The 22,931-nt window shown below is 36.4% G+C and overlaps 1 protein-coding gene across 1 annotated transcript; it reads right to left on the bottom strand.

The window, feature by feature from the left end:
• Positions 1–9,766: 9,766 nt before the first annotated feature.
• On the bottom strand, positions 9,767–22,384 carry LOC127874498 (uncharacterized). Its single transcript, XM_052418861.1, has 2 exons — positions 21,273–22,384; positions 9,767–12,560 (listed from the first exon to the last, which is right to left on the bottom strand). The coding sequence occupies exons 1-2, from the start codon at positions 21,467–21,469 to the stop codon at positions 12,086–12,088; spliced, it is 672 nt and encodes a 223-aa protein (XP_052274821.1). The 5' UTR covers positions 21,470–22,384; the 3' UTR covers positions 9,767–12,085.
• Positions 22,385–22,931: the final 547 nt, after the last annotated feature.

The raw sequence follows: 22,931 nt of genomic DNA, 5'->3' as shown, positions 1-22,931 counted from the left end.
GTTTAAATCACTCTTTTATCACACATTGTCTTGAACACCTCAATTTTGGACCACAGCTAATTCAGTGGATAAAGGTATTTTACAAAGATATAAATAGTATCATTATAAACAATGGTAACCTTTCTAGAAGTTTTAAAATAGAAAAAGGTGTTCGACAAGGTTGTCCACTATCATCATACTTATTTATTTTATGTATAGAAATACTATCAAATTATATAAATGCCAATAAAATGATCAGAGGAATAACAATTAACGACGAGGAAATTAAGCAAACTTTTTTTGCTGACGATGCATCTTTTTTAATGATGGATCAGCAAAGTCATTTGAAACCCTAGTGGAAACCCTTCAAAACTTTAGCAAAATATCAGGACTAAACCTCAACTCATCAAAATCTACAGTAATGAGAATTGGATCTCTTAAAAACTCAAAATTTGAATATTGTATCGAATGTAAATTTATTTGGACATCTGATGGAGCTAAAACGCTAGGAATGAATTTTTACAATCAACACAAACTTAATGTTGAAAAAAACCTTATGCCGAAGATTAAGGAATTTGAAGCCTGCTTAAAGCAATGGCAACATCGAAAACTCACTTTAATGGGAAAAATTACTGTAATAAAAACTTTTGCATTACCAAAATTAATATATCCTTTTTCAGTTCTCCCAAATCCAACAAAGGAAGTATTAGATGGATTAACAACATCTATGTTTAAATTTATTTGGGATGATAAGCCAGACAAAATCAAAAGAAAACGATTAACTCAACCTTATGAAAATGGAGGCCTTAAGCTTACAGACATTAATTGTTTTTTGAACGCCATAAAAGCGGGCTGGGTTAAAAGATTCCTAGATAAAAATAATCATGGTAAATGGAAACTCCTGCTACACGAAAAACTAAAAAACGTTGGAACAAGTCTAATATTTGAATGTAACTTAGATGAAGCAATAATAAATAAAGTAAGTAAAGAAAATGTATTCTTAAAAGAGATGCTTACCGCATGGCAAAACATCAAAAACCAATATAATAATTCACAAAAAAATATCCCCTTATGTCATCATGTTATATGGAACAACAAAGATATAAAAATCAATAACAAATCTATATTCCTAGTAAACTGGTATAATAAGGGTGTAAAAACAATTGGCCATTTTTACAATTATCAAATAAATACATATTATACGTTTAGTGAAATGCAATACTTATATAACATAAATCCACAAGAATTTTTAAATTATTATTCACTATTATCCGCGATTCCAAACGAATATAAAACAATATTGCAAACACAAGGGATAAATACATGTACAATGCCAGAAAAAACGTTTTGTAATGTAATAGAGAATTCCAAGCAAATAAACAAAACACTTTATAGTATACAACAAAAATCACAAAATACAAATGACAACTCTACTGAAATGAAATGGAAAAAACAATTGAATGTAAATGAAAATACCGACTGGAGAATAATATATATAATTCCATTTAAGTCAACCATTGATACATATCTGCGTAACTTTCAATATAAATTCTTATCTCGAATAATACCAACAAATAAATTTTTAACAAAATGCGGACTGAAAGAGTGTAGTTTGTGCGAGTTTTGCCAATCAGATATTGAAACAATTGACCACTTATTTTGGGAATGCGCTTACATTCAAGAATTATGGACAAAACTGCAGTACTTTCTAAAACAAGTGAATATTGAAATAAAATTAAACAAAGAAATGGCTTTTTTTGGTATTATCGACAAAAAGGTTTACAGCGATGTTTTAAATTTTATATTAATCTTAATAAAAACATTCATATTTAACATGAAAATAAAAAAATGTATCCCAAACTTCAACATTTTTCTTAATTATCTTAAGATAAAAATACAGACAGAAGCAGAAATTGCCCTTTCTAAAAACAAACTTGAAAAACATAACCAAAAATGGATCCACTTCGTTAGATATTTTGCAACCAATACAACTTAGATAACCTCTTTGAATACATATTAACCCATAGTATCAATAATAGTATGTTTTATTTTTTTTTTATTTTTAAAAAAAAACGTCAACCAAAAGTATATCCAAATTAATAATTAAAAACTTTTTTATTATGCTCTGAACATGTTTAAAAATGTTGTTATTTTTTCAAGAACCGTCTAAACACATTGTGTATTGTGTGTGTGTGTGTGTGTGTGTGTGTGTGTGTGTGTGTGTGTGTGTGTGTGTGTGTGTGTGTGTGTGTGTGTGTGTGTGTGTGTGTGTGTGTGTGTGTGTGTGTGTGTGTGTGTGTGTGTGTGTGTGTGTGTGTGTGTGTTGTGTGTGTGTGTGTGTGTGTGTGTGTGTGTGTGCGTGTGTGCGTGTGTGTGTGCGTGTGTGTGTGTGCGTGTGTGCGTGTGTGTGTGCGTGTGTGTGTTTTGTATAACTTTGACAAATATATGTTGTATATGTAACAACTTTAATGAATGAATACATTGTAGTATATGTCTATATACTTATGTACAACTCGAAAATAATCATGAATGAATATGCCTTTTATGTTGTATGTTTTATGTATGAACATGTAACTGGTATCAATGTAAATAACATATATGGAAAAATAAATGAGAAAAAAAAAATAAATTCCGAGACACGGCTTCACGTACATTGAACAGTAATGAGTAAGTCAGAGAATGAAAGCATTCCCAGACACAGCTTCCTGTCCAGTCGTAACTCATGGGTAAGTAAGAGACTGGAAACGTTCCCAGACATAGCAGGCTGCAAAGTTGCGTCTAACGAGTGGGTCAGAGACTGAAAGCATTTACAGACAACGCTTCCTGCACAGTAGTCATTCATAGGAAAGTCAGAGACTGACAGCGTACCAAGACATATCAGTCTGTATAGTCGTAACTCCTGGGTATGTCGAGGACTGACAGCGTACCAAGACATATAAGTCTGTATAGTCGTAACTCCTGGGTATGTCGAGGACTGACAGCGTACCAAGACATATAAGTCTGTATAGTCGTAACTCCTGGGTATGTCGAGGACTGACAGCGTACCAAGACATATAAGTCTGTATAGTCGTAACTCCTGGGTATGTCGAGGACTGACAGCGTACCAAGACATATAAGTCTGTATAGTCGTAACTCCTGGGTATGTCGAGGACTGACAGCGTACCAAGACATATAAGTCTGTATAGTCGTAACTCCTGGGTATGTCGAGGACTGACAGCGTACCAAGACATATAAGTCTGTATAGTCGTAACTCCTGGGTATGTCGAGGACTGACAGCGTACCAAGACATATAAGTCTGTATAGTCGTAACTCCTGGGTATGTCGAGGACTGACAGCGTACCAAGACATATAAGTCTGTATAGTCGTAACTCCTGGGTATGTCGAGGACTGACAGCGTACCAAGACATATAAGTCTGTATAGTCGTAACTCCTGGGTATGTCGAGGACTGACAGCGTACCAAGACATATAAGTCTGTATAGTCGTAACTCCTGGGTATGTCGAGGACTGACAGCGTACCAAGACATATAAGTCTGTATAGTCGTAACTCCTGGGTATGTCGAGGACTGACAGCGTACCAAGACATATAAGTCTGTACAGTCGTAACTCCTGGGTATGTCGAGGACTGACAGCGTACCAAGACATATAAGTCTGTATAGTCGTAACTCCTGGGTATGTCGAGGACTGACAGCGTACCAAGACATATAAGTCTGTATAGTCGTAACTCCTGGGTATGTCGAGGACTGACAGCGTACCAAGACATATAAGTCTGTATAGTCGTAACTCCTGGGTATGTCGAGGACTGACAGCGTACCAAGACATATAAGTCTGTACAGTCGTAACTCCTGGGTATGTCGAGGACTGACAGCGTACCAAGACATATAAGTCTGTACAGTCGTAACTCCTGGGTATGTCGAGGACTGACAGCGTACCAAGACATATAAGTCTGTATAGTCGTAACTCCTGGGTATGTCGAGGACTGACAGCGTACCAAGACATATAAGTCTGTACAGTCGTAACTCCTGGGTATGTCGAGGACTGACAGCGTACCAAGACATATAAGTCTGTACAGTCGTAACTCCTGGGTATGTCGAGGACTGACAGCGTACCAAGACATATAAGTCTGTATAGTCGTAACTCCTGGGTATGTCGATGACTGACAGCGTACCAAGACATATAAGTCTGTATAGTCGTAACTCCTGGGTATGTCGAGGACTGACAGCGTACCAAGACATATAAGTCTGTATAGTCGTAACTCCTGGGTATGTCGAGGACTGACAGCGTACCAAGACATATAAGTCTGTATAGTCGTAACTCCTGGGTATGTCGAGGACTGACAGCGTACCAAGACATATAAGTCTGTATAGTCGTAACTCCTGGGTATGTCGAGGACTGACAGCGTACCAAGACATATAAGTCTGTACAGTCGTAACTCCTGGGTATGTCGAGGACTGACAGCGTACCAAGACATATAAGTCTGTACAGTCGTAACTCCTGGGTATGTCGAGGACTGACAGCGTACCAAGACATATAAGTCTGTATAGTCGTAACTCCTGGGTATGTCGAGGACTGACAGCGTACCAAGACATATAAGTCTGTACAGTCGTAACTCCTGGGTATGTCGAGGACTGACAGCGTACCAAGACATATAAGTCTGTATAGTCGTAACTCCTGGGTATGTCGAGGACTGAAATCATGTGTACAATAAGCACTCAGGCCACAACAAATTGATGATGTGTTCTACGGATTTTAACCAACCAGAAATTAAGCGAGCGAGCGAAATAAAAATAAATTTACTTTTATTCCATTTTGTTTTGATTGCAGGCGAGCGAAAAACGAAAAAAAAAAATTGTTTATATAAATTGATACTACATGTTAACATAGCACCTATATTGGTCTTATTTGAATGCAAAAAAGACGAGTATACATTCTAGTATAATGACTAGTACTATTATATATAGTTATAACAATAGCAGTACAACAATAAGATGGAATATTTTTTTTAAGTCAAATCAATTTAAACAAGCAAATTTGTTGAATTGATATCCCCCGCCAATATACTTCTGGACACAAAAGTTTTCTGGACGGATGTACAACGCCAACGTGCATTATCCTCTTATCCATATATATATATACTGTACTCATACCAAGTTTCAATGACATCCGTCAAAGCAACTACTTCCAAGATATGGCTTCGGACACACACACAAAAATCATTTTTTCAAGATACAAAGGGCCATAACTCCGTTATTATCCAATGGTGTACAATGCCATTTGGCGTGCATCATCCTCTTATCCATATACACGTATATATGAATGAATGAAATCCGCCAAAGCAATTCCAAGATATGGCTCCGGACACAAAAAAGCATTATTCTAGGATACAAATGGCCATAATCCGGAAAAATTACGTTTCCATTAACATCTTTCGCTGAAACAACGAGGCAGACGGACACCGCCATTCTTTTACAATGTACCATAAACCAATCAATATCGGAAAGCGTTATAATATAATGTTATTTAATTAGTTGAATACATATTGGCTTTGTTATTGAGCTGCAGGACAATACGGCTGTCTGAAGCTCAATAAGGCTGTCTGAAGCTCAATAACAAAGCCAATATGAATTCAACTAATTTATGACAATTTTATTAATTAACGTTTAATATTATTAGGCAAGAAAAGCTTGAATTTAACATTTGAATAACAGGTTTTTGCTATAAAATTAAGTATGAAGTTTTGAAAAATAGCAAAATTTCTGTTCTATACAACTTTTACCCTGTTTATATCTCATGCAAAATGCTTTGAAAATGTTATGTACACCAAAATACCTTTTGGGAAGATTGAACTTTACTGGTACGTAAATAAGAATTGAAAAGCGTATAATTTTATCGTTGCTAAGTGCGCAACAACTAACGCAACACCGAATAATCCTTTATTATCCCATTTATTTCTTTAGTATCGGAGGCTACCGCCCCTATACCCCCGCTTTGTCGATAGTGGTTCACAACTTTGTACTGGTAAAGTTCAATCTAGCCTACCTTTTAAAAGATATGTCGTTAATTTAAAACACGGAAACACGGAGTGTATATTGCAATCTAGAGTCCGTGTTTAAAATGAAAATTGAATGTTGTTGCAAGAGGAAACAAGTGTTCCATGTATCGAATTTCAGAATAATTATTATTTCATTAATATTGTAATATGAAGCCGATACTACTGATGAAGCATAGAAAAATTGTATTTAAACTTAGTATATGACAAAAGATGCTTTCTAGACATTGCATGATGCAGGAAGTTGATAGGAACGCAATATAACGCCTGCAAAATTTACCTGAATGACATTCCATATACACTGGATCCACTACCGTTGTTTTAAATACAACTCAGCAAGACAATAAGGATTGAAAACTTACTTATTGCCATTAGGAATTGAATTTGTAATGTGTCCCTGATTTCGAATTAGTTTTGCTTTCGGCGCTTCATTGTAGCTTAAAAAGTTTTTATTTATGGACGCTCAAATATTGAACCTTACTGTTGTGGTTACACTGCACTATTCTTATTGTCGAAAAAGGGAGCTGAAAATATTTGGGGCTGAGTACTTTAAGTATCTTTTTAAAGGTTTAAACTTTTGAACCAAAACTAAGCATACAACTTCAAAATGGCGTCCACAATTGTCGAAATTTTAGATTCTCATATAAGGCGGAGTTTTTCCTGGTTTCTGATTGGCTGAATCTCGTATTTGCCGACCTTTTGAAAGTTTTTCCGTATTGGCCGTGTTTTTTCCGTATTGGCCGCCTTTTCTCGTATAAGGCGAGTTTCGAGCTTTATTTGCGAGGCCCAACTTGTATTGGGCTAACAAATTAAACACATTCTCGTCTAATATTATGAAGTTAATTAATAACAGTCTATATTGTAAAATACATAGTCTAAATTACACTAAATCATTGAACGAATGTGTGCAGAGCACAAATTGTTGATGCGGGCGCAAAATAAAAATAAACATATTTTTATTTCGTTTTAAGATTTTTAGGTGCGGGAAATCCATCGAACATGTAATCAATTTGTTGTGGCCTCACGGTGAAGTTAGAAATATTTTGATTTCCCAAACACTGAAACCTGTGCAGTCATCTCTCTTGGGTAAATCATTGACTAAACGTTTTCCAAGAAAGAGCAATCTGTAGAGTCCTCACTTTCGGGTAAGTCACGAACTGTACTAGTTCCCAGATACAGAGGTCTATAAAGTCGTTATTCTCAAGTTAGGCTTGAAATTTTTGTCTTTTGAGTTAATTAAACTAATCATCAAACGCACGCATTTCTACAAAACAGTGAAGCCTAAAGATCTTCAAACTAAATAATCATGAACAGTTTGCTTAAATGTGTAAAAATGTTAGATCATGTTTGTTTTCAGAATCTTGTCGAAGGTGTGTCAACGGAAGTCTGTAATATAATGACCCTGCTGGGATACTGATAGGAAATCAGACGGAGACGTTTTGAGTAGTACATGGAATATGATATGCTGGTGATCGCACGACTCGGTGGTGAATCTCACATCACAGCAGGCAGCAAGGCCGAGGAGCTGGCTTGCTATCATTGAAGCGATACTGACTGGTTATTCGTGCCAGACCGTTTCCTATGTGTGGAAGCTGGAGTCGATCTACATACCATACTATAGGTGTAAATATTGTTGTAATTAAATGTGATTAGTAAACATTTTTTTTCCCATATGTACGAAACTTAAACATGTTGAGTAGAGCGTGTCGGCTGGGCTTGAGGGTGCGCCCGGAGAGATATCTCTCGTCCGTGCACTCTGGCTCCGTTGACATGACATACCCAACATGACAAAAATAAAAATAAATAAGAGAATGGTGACGGTATTTGTTGTTGAGTAGCGTTGTAGCGTAGGTGATGTTTTCTTGTTGTGTAGTGTAAGTTTTTTCCTTGCATGCCTGTGCCTTGTTACGTTTGACGTTGAATTGTAACCTTTGTATTGCTAACCTGCACGTATTACCCTTGTCACTATGAGGGTCAAATCGAATTGGAGGGATGGTCAGCATTAACATCCCAGATCTATTTCCTCCTGACCAAAATGCACTAATACATATAATTACCATCTGTGTAACCATTACCAATATGAACAGGAATAAGAACGTGCGCTCTCTCTCTCTCTCTCTCGAGAGAGCAGAGAGAGGAGAGGAGAGAGGCAGCGAGCGAGACGAGAGCCGAGAGAGAGCGCAGAGAGCGCAGCGAGAGAGAGAGAGAGGAGCGAGAGAGCGAGAGAGCAGAGAGACGTCTTCGCGCGAGAGAGATATCGATCTATCGAGCTCTATCTCTCTCTCTCGCTCTCTCTCTCTCTCTCTCTCTCTCTCTCGCTCTCTCTCTCTCTCTCTCTCTCTCTCTCTCTCTCTCTCTCAAAAACAAACCAATATAAAGGCGCGTGAAAATTGTCTCCCCAAGAAAGAAAGTGTTGAACCAGAAATTGTCCTCCCTGTACCCCCAACCACCAGTCATCTCGGTCCAACCACACAAACGCAGCCCCTTTTCTACTATATTAAACAAAATTACCTTTCAAAACTAGTCTGACCCTTGCAACACCATTAAAACACCTGACAACATCCAATAGCACAACAGAGAGAGCCCATGTGAATTTACACCAAGACACAGGGCAGTAGAGTAATATCTGTACTAATCTATGTTAATGTACTAACTAGTCCTCCGCGAGGGACGTTAAACGAGGGTGCAGTGTATCGGTGCTGTACACCGGGCACTTAAAAGAACCAGGGGCGCCTCTGGAATCGGGGCGCCCTCTGTATCCCGCTCGAACCCCCACTAACACCTCTTGGGGCGGAGAGCACAAAAACTACACACAAACTATAATGAATAAACATTAATGCCAATAAGGATAATGCTAATCTAGAGATAATAGGAATACTGCAAAAACCATTTCGATAAAAGGCAAACCACAACATAATCCATAAAAAAAAGCATCAAGTCACATTGAGGTCTCATTGGCCATCGTGCTCTGATGTATAATATGACATAATTTTCTCCCCTGAAGGGTCACAGGGGCAGGTCGATACATCTGTAGTCGCGAAGACGCTGGACGACCTGTAAATAAATCTCAAACACATACACTCTACATACCATACCAGAGGGCATAGAAGTGTACAGGATGGATCAATGTGTATACCCAGGGCATCGCAGGATGCAAGTGGCGAGATCTGCTTTATTATGTTTTACTTTTATTAATAATGCTCTGTGTAATGACGGAAAAGGGAACACTTTTCTAAGCAGCGCGTTATTGCTTGATGAATGGACAAAATGTAATAATAAACATTTTGTTGAACTGGAACGTGCGGAGTCATCACTACCGTTTTCAAACGCGCCATGATTTATTATCGATCATGTGTGGGCAGTACGCTGCCAATGTCCCGTTATCCTGCTGAGATGGCTTCAACACTCTCGACTTTGGTCATCACAGGATGTCGTGCAGAAAGTTGTATCAATGGGATCTGTTGTTACCCTTGTCGTTTTTAAAGACAGTGAATATAGTTATTTAGAGCGGAAAATTTGCTTTAACGTCGGTTAAATTGAACTCGTTAACAATCTAAATGTCACTCACGCAAAATTTATGTTGTTGTTAAAATGATTGTAAAAGAGATACTGGGACCAAACAAAAAAGAAATAACATCCATTATGCTGAAACGTGTATAATATTGCAAGCTGAAATTAATACACCCGTAATGTTTAAAAAAAGGAATGTAATCCACTGGTTACATGTCTTACTGGGAACACTCCGAACTCCAATATCATTTACCATATTTACCATCTGCCATATTACATGATTCCTGAGCGAAATCTGATGGCAGCCTGTGGATTGGAGGCTGAACAGCAGCGTAAATGGGTAGCAGATATCACGGACATGAAGATGGATGGCCCGAGGGTGATACTGAGATTGCCGAAGATACGACATCCCGTTATCTGTCGACAGAACCGCTGCTGTGGTTCAGCAGAAGATGGATAAAGCTGGAGATGCTGGCGCTGCAGTGGATTAAAAGAGGCATTCAATATAAACTAAACTGTATTGTGCATGCCAAAATGTATGTATGCAACATGTTTGAAAAAAGAACATTGTCTAGATTGGAATCGGCTATATTTTTGTGAAGAAAGTAATATATTGATTTATTAAATCATACTATTCATATTAAACACAAAAAACATTTTGTTTTGTTGTATATAACTAATATACAATTAACATGTGTAATTATTAGTTATTTATATTATGTTCCAAAAAGTGAGCCTCCTTATTCAAGAATTGGGATTAATTCATGCACGTTAAGTGTCGTCCCACATCAGCCTGTGAAGTCCACACAGGCTTATCAAGGACGTCACTTACCGCTTTTATGAAATTTTTAGACTAAAGGAATTCTCTCAACGAAAATCCAGTGTATGTGGACAGTTTTATCCCTGATTAGCCTGTGAGGACTTTACAGTCTAATCTGGGACGAAACTAAGCACATGCATGCAGCTCAGTTTTTTCACAACGAGGTTCATATGAGTCGCGTTCTGAGAAAACTGGGCATAATGCATATGCGTAAAGTGTCGTCCCAGATTAGTCTGTGCAGTCTGCACAGGCTAATCAGGGACGACACTTTCCGCTTTTATGACATTTTTCGTTTAAATGAAGTCTCTTAGCAAAAATCCAGTTTATGCGGAAAGTGTCGTCCCTGATTAGCGGACTGCACAGGCAAATCTGGGACGACCCTTTACGCACGTGCATTATGCCCAGTTTTCTCAGAACGCGACCCATATGGTGGTGAGCATATGGATGTCTTGTTGTCCGTCTGCGCTTCTATTTTCCAGCGACTTTTGGCTTTAAATCAACAAACCTTGTTGGGAAGCATTATGACCCATATTTAAAGTAAGTTCCACTTGAATTTTTTTTTTCAGAGCGACAGGACTTAAAAGATTTCTTAAACACGTACATAATTCATAATTGACCATTTGCGATCAGGTTGTTTCACTATCGGCTTGAATTCAATTACATTTAATTTAAAGTTTCATTACCAAGAGGAACCGGGCATTTTTAACCAGGTTTTCCGGATGAAAAAACTGGTTATTAGATTTGTGAATGTCGGCGAGCGGGCGGGCGGAAGAATTCTTCCGAGCGCAACTCCTCCTTCATTTCTCAACGGATTTCAATGAAACTTTCACAAGCCCTGGCGCCTATTGTTGGGATTTTATGGTTCGTTCGAAATCAAGGTCTCTACGACTAAAAATATATTGAATTTGACACAAGGGGGGTAACTAGGAACACTAAGTAACAATGCACATTTTGAATTGTCTCCCTTTATCAGTTTTTTTTCAAATTGAAAACCTGGTCTTGTGACAAATATGTCCCTTGTACAAGCCTGTTTTGCCTCAATAAAATTGGTACTGAGTTATGGGGCTCTATTGCGACTACGTAACATTTTATTGCCAAGAGGAAAAAGTAGTGCATACATCTAGGACGTTATGTTTCAGTGGCATTTTGATTGGGATGTTTTTCATAAAATGAGCATAGGTGTCGGGGAAACTGGGATTAATACTTTCGCGACACTCAACTTTTATGGCATTTTTCGTTTAAACGATGGTGGAGAGAATCGTCCCTGATAAGCCTATGCGGACTTCGCACGCTTATCTGGCACGACAGTAATACATGCCTTTTTGTACCGTTTGCCCAGAGCGAAGCTTAAATGTTAATGACTTTGGCCAGAAAATAGTCCGAGAAAGAATTACATTTTCAACGCATTTGAAAACTGGACTAGTCCGATGAAAATCATGGAAGCAGAACATTCTTGTTAAATGCATACCTCTTTGTTATTAATCTTTCCATACAGTCTCTTCAGGTACTGGCTAATGGTTTATTGGAGAAAGGTTGGACAAGAAAACGAGACGTGCGAACGGACAAAGCGGCTATTATAATTAACCTACCCCCCGAAAAGAATTGCCTGGAGTAAAATGTGCATTTTTTTTCACTAATCAACTGATAAAAGATAAATAACATATATAGACAATTCCTCAATTGCGTCTAGATTAAAGCAATATACAGTACGCAACAAGACTGTTACTTCTTAGTCCACAATACTGGCTTTAGCAATTCTGGATTTTGATTTTGATTTACTTTTCCTAGTCTTAATAGGATTCGGGATTATTTCCGGGAAATGATTGTTTCCCTGTGGATCAGATCCGTGAACTAGCCATGTCTTAACAAACTCCTTTGACGACATTTTTTTAGGCAACATCGGCGGCGGTTTGGTCGAAAATTGTTCTGGTAGTCTCACATTAATAGTCTTATCATCTCCTTGCGTTTGTTGACTAGATGTGTTATTTGCTTGATGTGTTAACTGCGAATGTTTTTGTCGTCGAGGGGAAGGAATGTCTGTGTTTAAAGCTCTGCCATTTTCCTGTCGTTTGGTGTAGATTTGACATGGCGCCGCACGGATTTCCGGTAAGACTTGCGCATGATCTGTGGCGATCGTGTTTGCGCGCGCAACTGTTTCTATGATGTTGTCTGGAAAATTGCCCTCGTCTTCTGAATACATGCTCCTGAAAATATAAATCGTTTACGTTAATAATACTGTAACGGATGAATGATAGTATTGATATTGTAAGTTACAACATGTCCCCATCTTATAGCGTCTGGTGTCGCAGGAAGTGTCCTTAATTTAAAACTTAGCGATTTAGTTCCCGATTTTGGTTGAAAGATCCAACAATTACAACATATTAAAACACATTAACACCCAAACATAATAACTGCTAACCGGTGTATTTCAATATCCCTATAAGTTCGTTTGTTTTAAAATAGAGAAAAATACATTAAAGAGTATCTTTCTTTCGGCCGAAGTTATTTTGATTAAGGTTGTTTTACGAAAATAGAATGCTCAATCCCAGCATACTACATTATTATGTCATGTATTTTAAATACGCAATGTTGAACTCCTTCATTTGCGTTCCAGCATTTAACCTTTATTTTAATTAACATTCTAGAGACCACATTTATTTTCCAACTGTATGGAACTTGGTTCATTTTCGTTTGATAATAATCACCCTGTGCGTTTGTTATGTATCGCATGAGATAGTGATATACATTGTATATTAAATTTCGATTCGTATATTAGATTAATTTTTTTAATAAAATTAACAAATAATAAAAAAATAAAGTACAATAAAATTCTGTATCATTCGCTTAAAAAAATACATTCACCATATTTTGTCGACAGAACTGATTGACACATTCTTCCGAAGCTTACCGAAAACAATCGAGCATTTTCGATGATTATATTTGATAATCCTATATAAAAAATAGATCGAGTTAAATCAAATTGTGTATGCAAGAGGTTAAATTTTGTCAAACGGGCCATTTAAAATACAGACACTCAATTAATATATATGTGCATGTATTACTCATGAGCATGTTAACTGAACCAATATGGATTCGAATGTGTGGTGAAGATAACTGATGTTTGAAACGAATGACAAAAGATTTCAAATATACAAAAAATATGACTCTCGTGACCGCCTCTCCGAAAAAACCTCCATACTTTTTATTTAATCATATCCGCTAGACAGTGTTTTAGTATTTTTTACAGTTATAGTTATCTTTAGCATGTACAGTTTTGTTTAAATGTCATTATCATTCCATATGTTTATAAATAACATAAAATTGTTATGAAACCTGCTCCGCTCTGAGAAAACGGGGCTTATTGCATGTGCTGAAAGTGTCGTCCAAGATTAGCCTGTGTTGTCTGCATAGGCATATCAGGGACGACAATTTCCGTCTAAACTAGATTTTTGCTGAGAACAGATTTCCTTTAAACGAATATTACAATAAATGCAAATTGCACAGGCCACGTACTCTAGATGATCAATACGCTCCGTGCACAGGCTAATCCGGGACTATATTTTACTGCACAGGCTAATCCGGGACTATATTTTACTCATATGATTTAAGCCCCGTGTTCCCAGATCAAGGCTCGCATATTTTTATACGATAAACGTTGATAACACTTTGATAATATGACCAAACCATTAAAAACATAAAGAATGTATACAATTTCTATACACCTACCATTCTATTTCAACATCCGAATCCATGTATAACCACTATTATGTGCTCCTTATTCCTTTCTGGACACACACTAGTATGATTAAACAATTACTACTTTTTTGTCTCGTTTTTTAGCAGTTACTGTTTAAACAATTATCAAGATATTGTGTTTTCAATTAGATCGCCAATTTACATTCATTTCGTTTGGATATTTTTTGAAGTGCCTATTAAAGTTTACTTTTGACTGCACCACTTCAAATCTTTGAACAGAACATGCAAAATCTCCTGGCGCTACACAAAGGTTTGGTAAAAGATTGTGAACGATTAATTAACGATTTAAAGGTTTTTTAGAAAGGAGAAGTGAAATTTAGTTTATACATACATACTTATTCTCAATGTATGAACGGCGGCAACGCCAAATACTTGACAAAGATCCAAGGTTAATGACTTCATGCTTTAAATTCAAGAGTTTCAAAAGTAAATTAAACAGAACAGTCGTATGTGTTTATCTGAACAGAAATATCAAATGTATCGTGCACGAATTTGCTTTACTTAAATTATTTTATAGTTTGTATTTAGAAGGACGTAAAACACATATCGAAGGCACAGAGGACATGGAATATAGGATTAATTTATTAAAAAAAGAAATGAAGAAACAAAGTACTTGAACAATCAATAATACCTGAAGTATGAGAAGAGCATGTTATTAAGTTTGGTTCAATGGAGAACTGAACCGACTGACAACATCCACTAAACAGAAAGTAGTTTAAAGTCGACCACAGGCTTACACCAGTAGATTGCATCTGTTTCTTATGTACACATCAGAGTGTTTCTATATATATAACCTAGATGCAATAATCCAACTGCCAGCTATTGACCCTCCGGATACGTATACGTACGTATACGTGAGCTGTACGTATGTGTCGCGTTCTGAGAAAACTGGGCATAATGCATGGGCTTAAAGTGTCGTCTCAGATTAGCCTGTGCAGTCCGCACAGGCTAATCAGGGACGACACTTTCCGCCGTTATGACATTTTTCGTTTAAATGAAGTCTCTTCTTAGCGACAATCCAATTTAGGCGGAAAGTGTCGTCCCAGATTAGCCTGTGCGAACTGCACAGGCTAATCTGGGACGACACTTTACGCACATGCATTATGCCCAGTTTTCTCAGAACGCGACTCGTATGTACTCATAAAAGCTCAAAGCATTCAAGAAGAACTAATATATGACCTATCGCCCAATGCTGCATTGGAAACTGTTAATGGATTACTTATGTCAAAACGTTAATAGGTCAAAACGGTGCTACCATTCAAATTTGATTATTGTCTCTGTTTATAATTTTTCCGGCAACGATGGGATTGCACATTATGCACACGATTGTTTTAAGTGTGAACCAAAAGTCGTTATATTTTTAATAAATTATTTGTTGCATTTAATTTATATGAGTTAAATTGTTTAAAGTATTTATTTTCACGATGGCCCTTCTAGTACCGAATCAATCGGTTGAAAACTGAAACAGTTTGTTGAAAAAAAGACGAATCAGAATAAAAAACATCAAATAAAACGACACACGAGTGGTTCATAGCATCAAAAAGTATCTTCAAAAACGACACTTTGCATTAAATTTGTCGAATTAAACTAGATGTGATACGGAAAAGTTATTAAATGGAGGTGAATCAACGATTTTCTTTAAACATGAGTTATAACGGAGACCAAAACTGGCATCACGATTCTCATAGTTTTAGTATTATTGCGTTAAAGATTAACCCATTTATGCCGAGTGGACACTCCCATCCTTTTAAATTGGATCTATTCATTTCCAAAATTAGGGATGTCTGGTATATTTATTTCTATTTTTATAATATTTCTTACAGAAATTCCTTTAAGCAAACAGCGCAGACCCAGATGAGACGCCGCTGTTTGCCAAGGCCTTTTTCTAGACGCTATGCATAAATGAGTTAACATGATTGTGACATATTGACTTACTGTGTTTTACGACTATGTACCTTTTTATTCGTTTCATATCTAGAGTTGTCTTCGTGAAGGCATGTTCTGCTGTCACGTGATATATCCGACCTTTGTGATTACAGAGGGAATCCCAAAACCGTGGGACGCTCATTGAATAGTTGCGGAAGAAATCGAAATGAATAAAACAAATCGATCAAAGTATATAAAGTTATCGGTTTAAACAAACCCTTATGGTTCCTTCAAATAATCAATTCCAATGTCCTATTAAGCCGCCTTCTGGGAAAACCGGACTTAATGCATGCGGGTAAAGTGTCGTCCCATCATGTGCGGACTACACAGGCTAATCAGGGACGGCACTTGCCGCATAGACAGTATTTTAGTTTTGAAAGGACTTCCTTACAAAATTCCATAAAAGCAAAAGTGTCGTTCATGATTAGCAAGTTCAGAAATAACGCAAATAAATTAATCCCAGTTTTCACAGAAAGTGGCTCTATTGAGAACACTAGAACCGTCAACTAGTCTGATGTCAAAGTAATTGCACAAATGTTTCACACCATTGACAATTATACAATATTTAACTTTAACTTTCGCACTCCCGAAGTCATAACTTATTCTGTTATCCATTTCATAACAATTGCATGCGTCAGTTTATACGTTAGTAATAGCCCCCATAGCACCGTCCCTATTCAGGACTAATGATATTATATACGTTTTCTTCTATACGATAGTAAAAAGACATTATAACACACATGTTAACCAGTTCAACCCGATCATTATAATTAAAACTCATCATATTTCTACACATAAATATCGATATATACACGACTCAAAATACTTCAACAGGATTATTTCAATATACAAAGCTTAAATTAAACGCCTTTTAATGCACATTAATCTCTTTATATCATAAACATCGTGCACTTACCTATAACATATAGCGAATGACAAAAGGAAAAATCAGTTTATAATTAATTCCGTCAATCCTTATCAGAAGTGGTTAGCCTAATTGATTAATGAATTATAGAATTGATTGATCGGACTAGTCAAAGACTAGTAATAGAGATCATAATCAATATATAAAACAGTGCATGGCACGGAACAGTAGATTTGGGCTAAAAAAAGGTCACCGATTCAACCGATATCCATTTCGATTGTATTCAAATATGTTCCTCATTAGATTCAAATCAGTGGTTTTGATATAGCATGAGTCTCTGTCTGGGAAAACCGGACTTAATGCATGTACGTAAAGTGTCGCCCTATATTAGTCTGAGCTGTCCGCACAAGCTAATCAGGGACGACACTTTCCGCCTAGACTAGATTTTCGTTTTGAAGATACTTTTTTTCGACGTAAACTCCATTAAAGATTAATCAGTCGTCCAAGGTTAGTGCGGACTGTTAAGGCTGATATATTACGACACTTTATGCACATGCATTAAGATCCGTTTTTCTAGATCGAGTAATATCCACAATTAGGTCCAAATTAATGGTTTAAAAAAAATAGCATCCTTTGCATCATACGATCACAGAAAGGGTCGTTATAAAGGGGTTTGATTACAAAAACGTATTCTGACAAACGTAAGATTGTTTGTAATTCTTTAAAATTCAAACGTAAACTTTCAAAATTATTAGCGCTTGGACATGAGAGCATGCGTTCACGGGGCGGGCATGCATGAACGTTGACTGACTAAATGGCTTACAACAATATCGATATTTTCCAAAAACGAGTAAGCCACGATATATATATATATATATATATATATATATATATATATATATATATATATATATATATATATATATATATATATATATATATATATATATATATATATTCTATTCCTTCAATAGAATTTGCCCATTCGGCTATAGGTTTTTGGTTCTTCACTCGGTTTATGTCCAAAGACGTTAGAAGTCGAAATAAACAACTTACTTAGTGTTCAAGGAAAACGTTTCAGAAGTCTGTTCTTTACTTACTTAACCATTGAGAAAACTGCTGTTTTAATGTCCCTTTCCTCATAAAACACAGTATTGAACGTGTACAGTCAACTATTATCAAAATTTATTATTTTTTTTAAGCTGGTTTTCTTCTTTCATTAATTTATTGTCGACATGATCTTGGTTCAACCCATTTTTATAACTTGCTTTTGTATAAAAAAAACCCCACAAATGTTGGGACCTGACAAGCACAGCTCATACCTTTGTAGAAGGGATTTACACAGTATTTTTTTTCTAAAGTCTTATATTAAAAGATTAATTAAAATAAAAAAAAATCTTTTTAAAGTATTTCATATGAAATGTTATGTATTTTTATTTATATAAAATATTTAAGCCAGGTCCGAGTCTAAGTCGGTCGTTCTACCGCTTCTCGACTTGCGTGCTGTAATACGAATATAAGCAAGATATGTATAAATACAATGTTTGAAAATTCTGATCTTCAGATATCTTGTTCGACATCCGCATGAAAGTATCGGACGAATTAAAAGACCAAAAGGACTACTAGGGGAAGTAATTCTGTTATACTATTACAAGGATTATTGTTATAGTGGCATCCCCCGATATGAAATTCTAGAGTGCGCTTATTAAATTGTGGAACTTTCAATGGTGTCTCGTCGTGATTTTTCTAGACATTTTAATCTAAGTAATCGGCCTCAAGCCGGGCTCGACACTACACATCTTTTAAACTTTTTAACACCTTTTTTTTATCTCAGACAAGGGATATGAATAATTTGCAGTTTTCGCACACAATACAGTGCCCTAATCGGTGGGTCATCACTCAGTCTGACTTCATGCGCAATAACTAATACGGTATTTTCATAAACTTCATATTCTAACACACTGAAGGTGGGGCGTTTTTGTATATTCTCAACTATTCCAACTAGGACTTTCTTTTTAAAGGTCTTGATAACTCGTGCGTCTTCAACAAGGGAAGAACGTCACTTCGGACGACTCCAGGGACCAGTTTCTTTCTCTCTGCAACCTCGCATATGGAGTCTTTGAGAACTTGTATCTCTTCCTATATGGTTGTTCTCTCGATGTCCACTTGTGGTTCAAAGTCAGAAACTAAGAGGAAATTATGACGCGTTTCCTGGACCACAATTGTTTCATTGGACCACACATGTTTCATCGACGTTTACAAGACTCGTATCTACAACGATGTCTTGTGGGAAGTTTCTGGCAAACGCATCATGTCGTTCAATACTTGCAAGGACTGCTTGTTCTTTTCAATGGGTCTGAAACGTTCCATTGAGCTTTCTTACTGACTTTCCTTCATTCTAACATCAAATTTTTTAGTCTTAACCACCATTCTTGAAAACGCTTGTACTTCATCTGCATGGAATTCTTGTCTAGAATTCTAAGGTCTTGATAATTCCAACTTCGTGTGTCTTCAACGAGGGAAGAACGTCACCTCCGACAACTCCAGGGACCAGTTTCTTTCTCTCTGCAACCTCGCATATGGGGTATTTTAGAACTTGTCTCCCTGCCTATAAGGTTGTCTTCCCAATGTCAACTTGGTGTTCAAAGTCAAAAATAAGAGAAAATTATTACGCGTTTCCTGAACTGAACTTCCTGAACTTGCAATTGAACGCAAATGAGTTCACAGTAGTGAAACTTTTGTGATGGTGAGCACCAGCGCCAAAGTGTCGGTTAATCATGTCACTAGAAACCCATTCATTGTTATATTTATTTGTAGCCTTTCACGAATAATGGTCCACGTATAAAACGGTCCATCTAATGCAACAACTATTGTCTTTCTTTTCGACTTGAGGACAGTCCGTCTTTTTACGCACAGTGTTCCCATTGATGTTTGCTACCAGAGAGAAAAAAATCTACTTCTCGGTTTGTATTTTGGAGAAGAGATCCCACATGCTTCAAGTCTACGTAAGACCCTTTCCACAACCTTGTAAATAGTTTAGCAGCGTTTTGTTTGGTCACAGGTTCTACTCCACACAGCAAACCTCTCTGTGTAGCCACAACATGTTAGTTCATATTTTTCAGTTTTCATGCTGAATAATATACGACGCAACTCTACTGTGTAACTGCTTCAGTCAGACTATCGTTTAAAATAGAATGTTTGTCTTCTACAGGCGAAGAGTATAATCTAGAATTTTCCGATAATATTTCTAAGAGATTTATTGACTTGGTTACTAGATCCTACCGTTCTTTACCTTATGCAAAGAAACGTTTCAATAACAGGGAAACCGTTTAACTATTTCCAAACGGATTCTGAAGCGCTTTTAACGATCGGTCAAGCTTGTTCAGAATCTCTTTGAGTCTACATAAAACTTCAAGCCACGCAAGATCATCAAGTAAATCCAGAACGAACGACACTGTCTCTACGTCAGATAGAGTCATTTCCTGAAGGTGGCTATGATTGTCCCTTTATTCTAACTAGGATCACAAGGAGACAGAGGCTTTCCCTTTAACCTCCCCAGTCGACGGGCAAGTCGTAGAACTACCTTTTGTGTGTCCTGCTCAGTGGCAAGCTTTGCCAGAAACTTATCTTGTTCTTTTATAAGTTTCTTAATCACCTCCCATTCGATTAAGGCGTCCTCGGTCCGAGTTATGCTTCCCTTTGTGCAATTCTTAGCGATTCTAATTGATTATCGATCTCTGTCCTCATATTTGACTTACTCATGACAGGTAACATTAGAATAACACACAACCCTTTATTATAAAACGATGTTAAAATCAAAATAATTCAAGGAACAAGCATAACAGATCACAACTAATATCCTTCACTGCTCGTGTTTCACATTTCACATAATATACGATTTAATAACACACCAATGAACATTTCTTCTTCATAAAGTTGTTTGTACACGCCTGAGGCATTGACATAACGCTAATTGAAGAACTGTAATATGTATTGATGTTCAGTGAAGAAGGACCCCTAGTCAGGCTGTATATACACTGGAGTCGTGGGCCGTAAGACAAAGACGCTAGTAAGAACCAAGAAAACGGGTTTGAAATTCACTTTTCTGCCAAAAAGGTTTACCCGCTCTTTCAATAACCGAAAAAGCTTCTAACAAAAGAATACTCAGGGTTATCAAAAACTAATTTCTTACATTAACAGTTCGCGGGCTCACATTTAATTTTAAGAAACAGACATAGCAAGTGAAAACAATGGTTGGCGACAACTGCAGTGCAAATAATTTTGAAGAGACATTTAATCGAACTGCAAGAAGAATGTTTACGATCACCATATCAGCTTAAATGCACAAAACAACTTAACTATAACTTACTGCTGATGCCAGTTGTTATTTCCCTTGATGATCAATCTAGGACGATGCTTGTTTATTTTAATATTTGGCAGCTTGAAAGAACGTTTTGACCTTTTTTGTTGAACCGCCGATTTAATTGCATTAAGCAGCTCAATAGCACGCATGTTTATATCCAACTCCGAATCCATTGCTTGAACATAAATTTCGGCTGGAATCATTTTTTTTTAAGAATTTCGCATTTTTTCCATTTTTAAACGATTGTTGTTTTGTTAAGCAAATTGAAATGATCATTACATTCTATTCCATTTTTGAAAGATTATTTTATCACTTTTCATTTCTTAAACGATCAATCTATCTTCCTTAATTATTGAGCTATTATTTTGTCTGTAAAACGTTCAAGTGTAGCTTCAAGAGATAATTAAACTTTTGAAATTCTCATGCTTGTCTTATGAAATGTCATTAGAGAATATTAATGCTATTTGAAGCTGTGTTCTTTTTGTTTAGACGTCTCAAAAGACTTCATACATTAAACGTTTTACAAATTTGATTTTTTCATTGATTTTTCGACGATTTGTTATTGTTAATTATAATAATATTTAGTCGTCATAATATTCGGAAAACAAACGTGTGTCTTAAGTTGCGTAGCTTCGTGCAACAGAGTCTCTTAAAAAAGAGTTTTATGCAAAATATTACTTTATCAATTTAAGCCATAAGGTTTTAATCGTCGGTCGGATGAAGATACGAATGTCAGCATTTTTTCATTCCTTAGACATTATACATATGCTGGTGTATACTTATTTTACCACACATTTATTAAAATGGTAGATGTAATGAAACTTTTGTTCAACGGCATACACGAAATTGTTCAAATGAAATGGCGCGTTTTGCGTTTCCCCGTTATTGCTGTTATCCATGGGTACTTCACTGAATGCTCATTATCACATGCGTAATCCAATCCACATCAAATCTATCTGGTACAGCATTTTTGATAGACACATCGGAGACAATTGTTATATCGCAATTTATTTTCACTCCAGGTTTCGTCATTAACATGTGTCGAAACACTTAAATAAATGGATTATACCAAACTGCAAACAATCCAAGAGAGGTATATATTCAATTGAACTTGCATATCAATGTGTTTCATTCCATAAACTAAACGAATCTCCGTGCATATAGAAATTCCATTTCATTGTAAATAGATATCAATCTGTTATTCAAATATGCGAGATAATAATTATACCCACATGTGTCGTTATTGACAATAGATATCAGAAATTATTGATGTGTATGTCTCTTTAAGGGATTGTTTGATCTTAGGTTTAATTTACCTGAGAGTTCATACTACCAATTCATAATTGAATATTTAAAAAAATTGCATGCACATATGTCGTCAGCATATGTTATTCTGCCTCCAAATCATAATAAATGAGGTTTCATGTGTAAATTATACGTAGACGTTATCTGGAAAGAAAGGACAGGCCTCCTAACTAATCTCATTTTTCGAATAGCATATCGCGGATATTGTACATGTGCGAATTGATGCGGTTTGGAACAATAGGATGATTAAAGTAAACTGGTCATTTTGAACATAATTAAAATAAAATTTGAAATGAAATCGTTGACTTGAACCACACCCCCTTCTATGGCCATTTCAGAAATATTAGCATTATTTTGTAA

Source organism: Dreissena polymorpha, chromosome 3, assembly GCF_020536995.1.
Source record: "Dreissena polymorpha isolate Duluth1 chromosome 3, UMN_Dpol_1.0, whole genome shotgun sequence".
NCBI classification, from domain to species: domain Eukaryota; kingdom Metazoa; phylum Mollusca; class Bivalvia; order Myida; family Dreissenidae; genus Dreissena; species Dreissena polymorpha.
This window is presented reverse-complemented; position numbering and strand designations above follow the sequence as displayed.

Bases quoted from the DNA above. Each gene is read 5' to 3' on its own strand.
- LOC127874498 (XM_052418861.1), bottom strand. From the start codon at position 21,469: ATGATTCCAGCCGAAATTTATGTTCAAGCAATGGATTCGGAGTTGGAT. The intron at 12,561-21,272 runs GTAAGTTATAGT...TTATATTTTCAG, and splicing joins AATAACAACTGGCATCAGCA to GAGCATGTATTCAGAAGACG.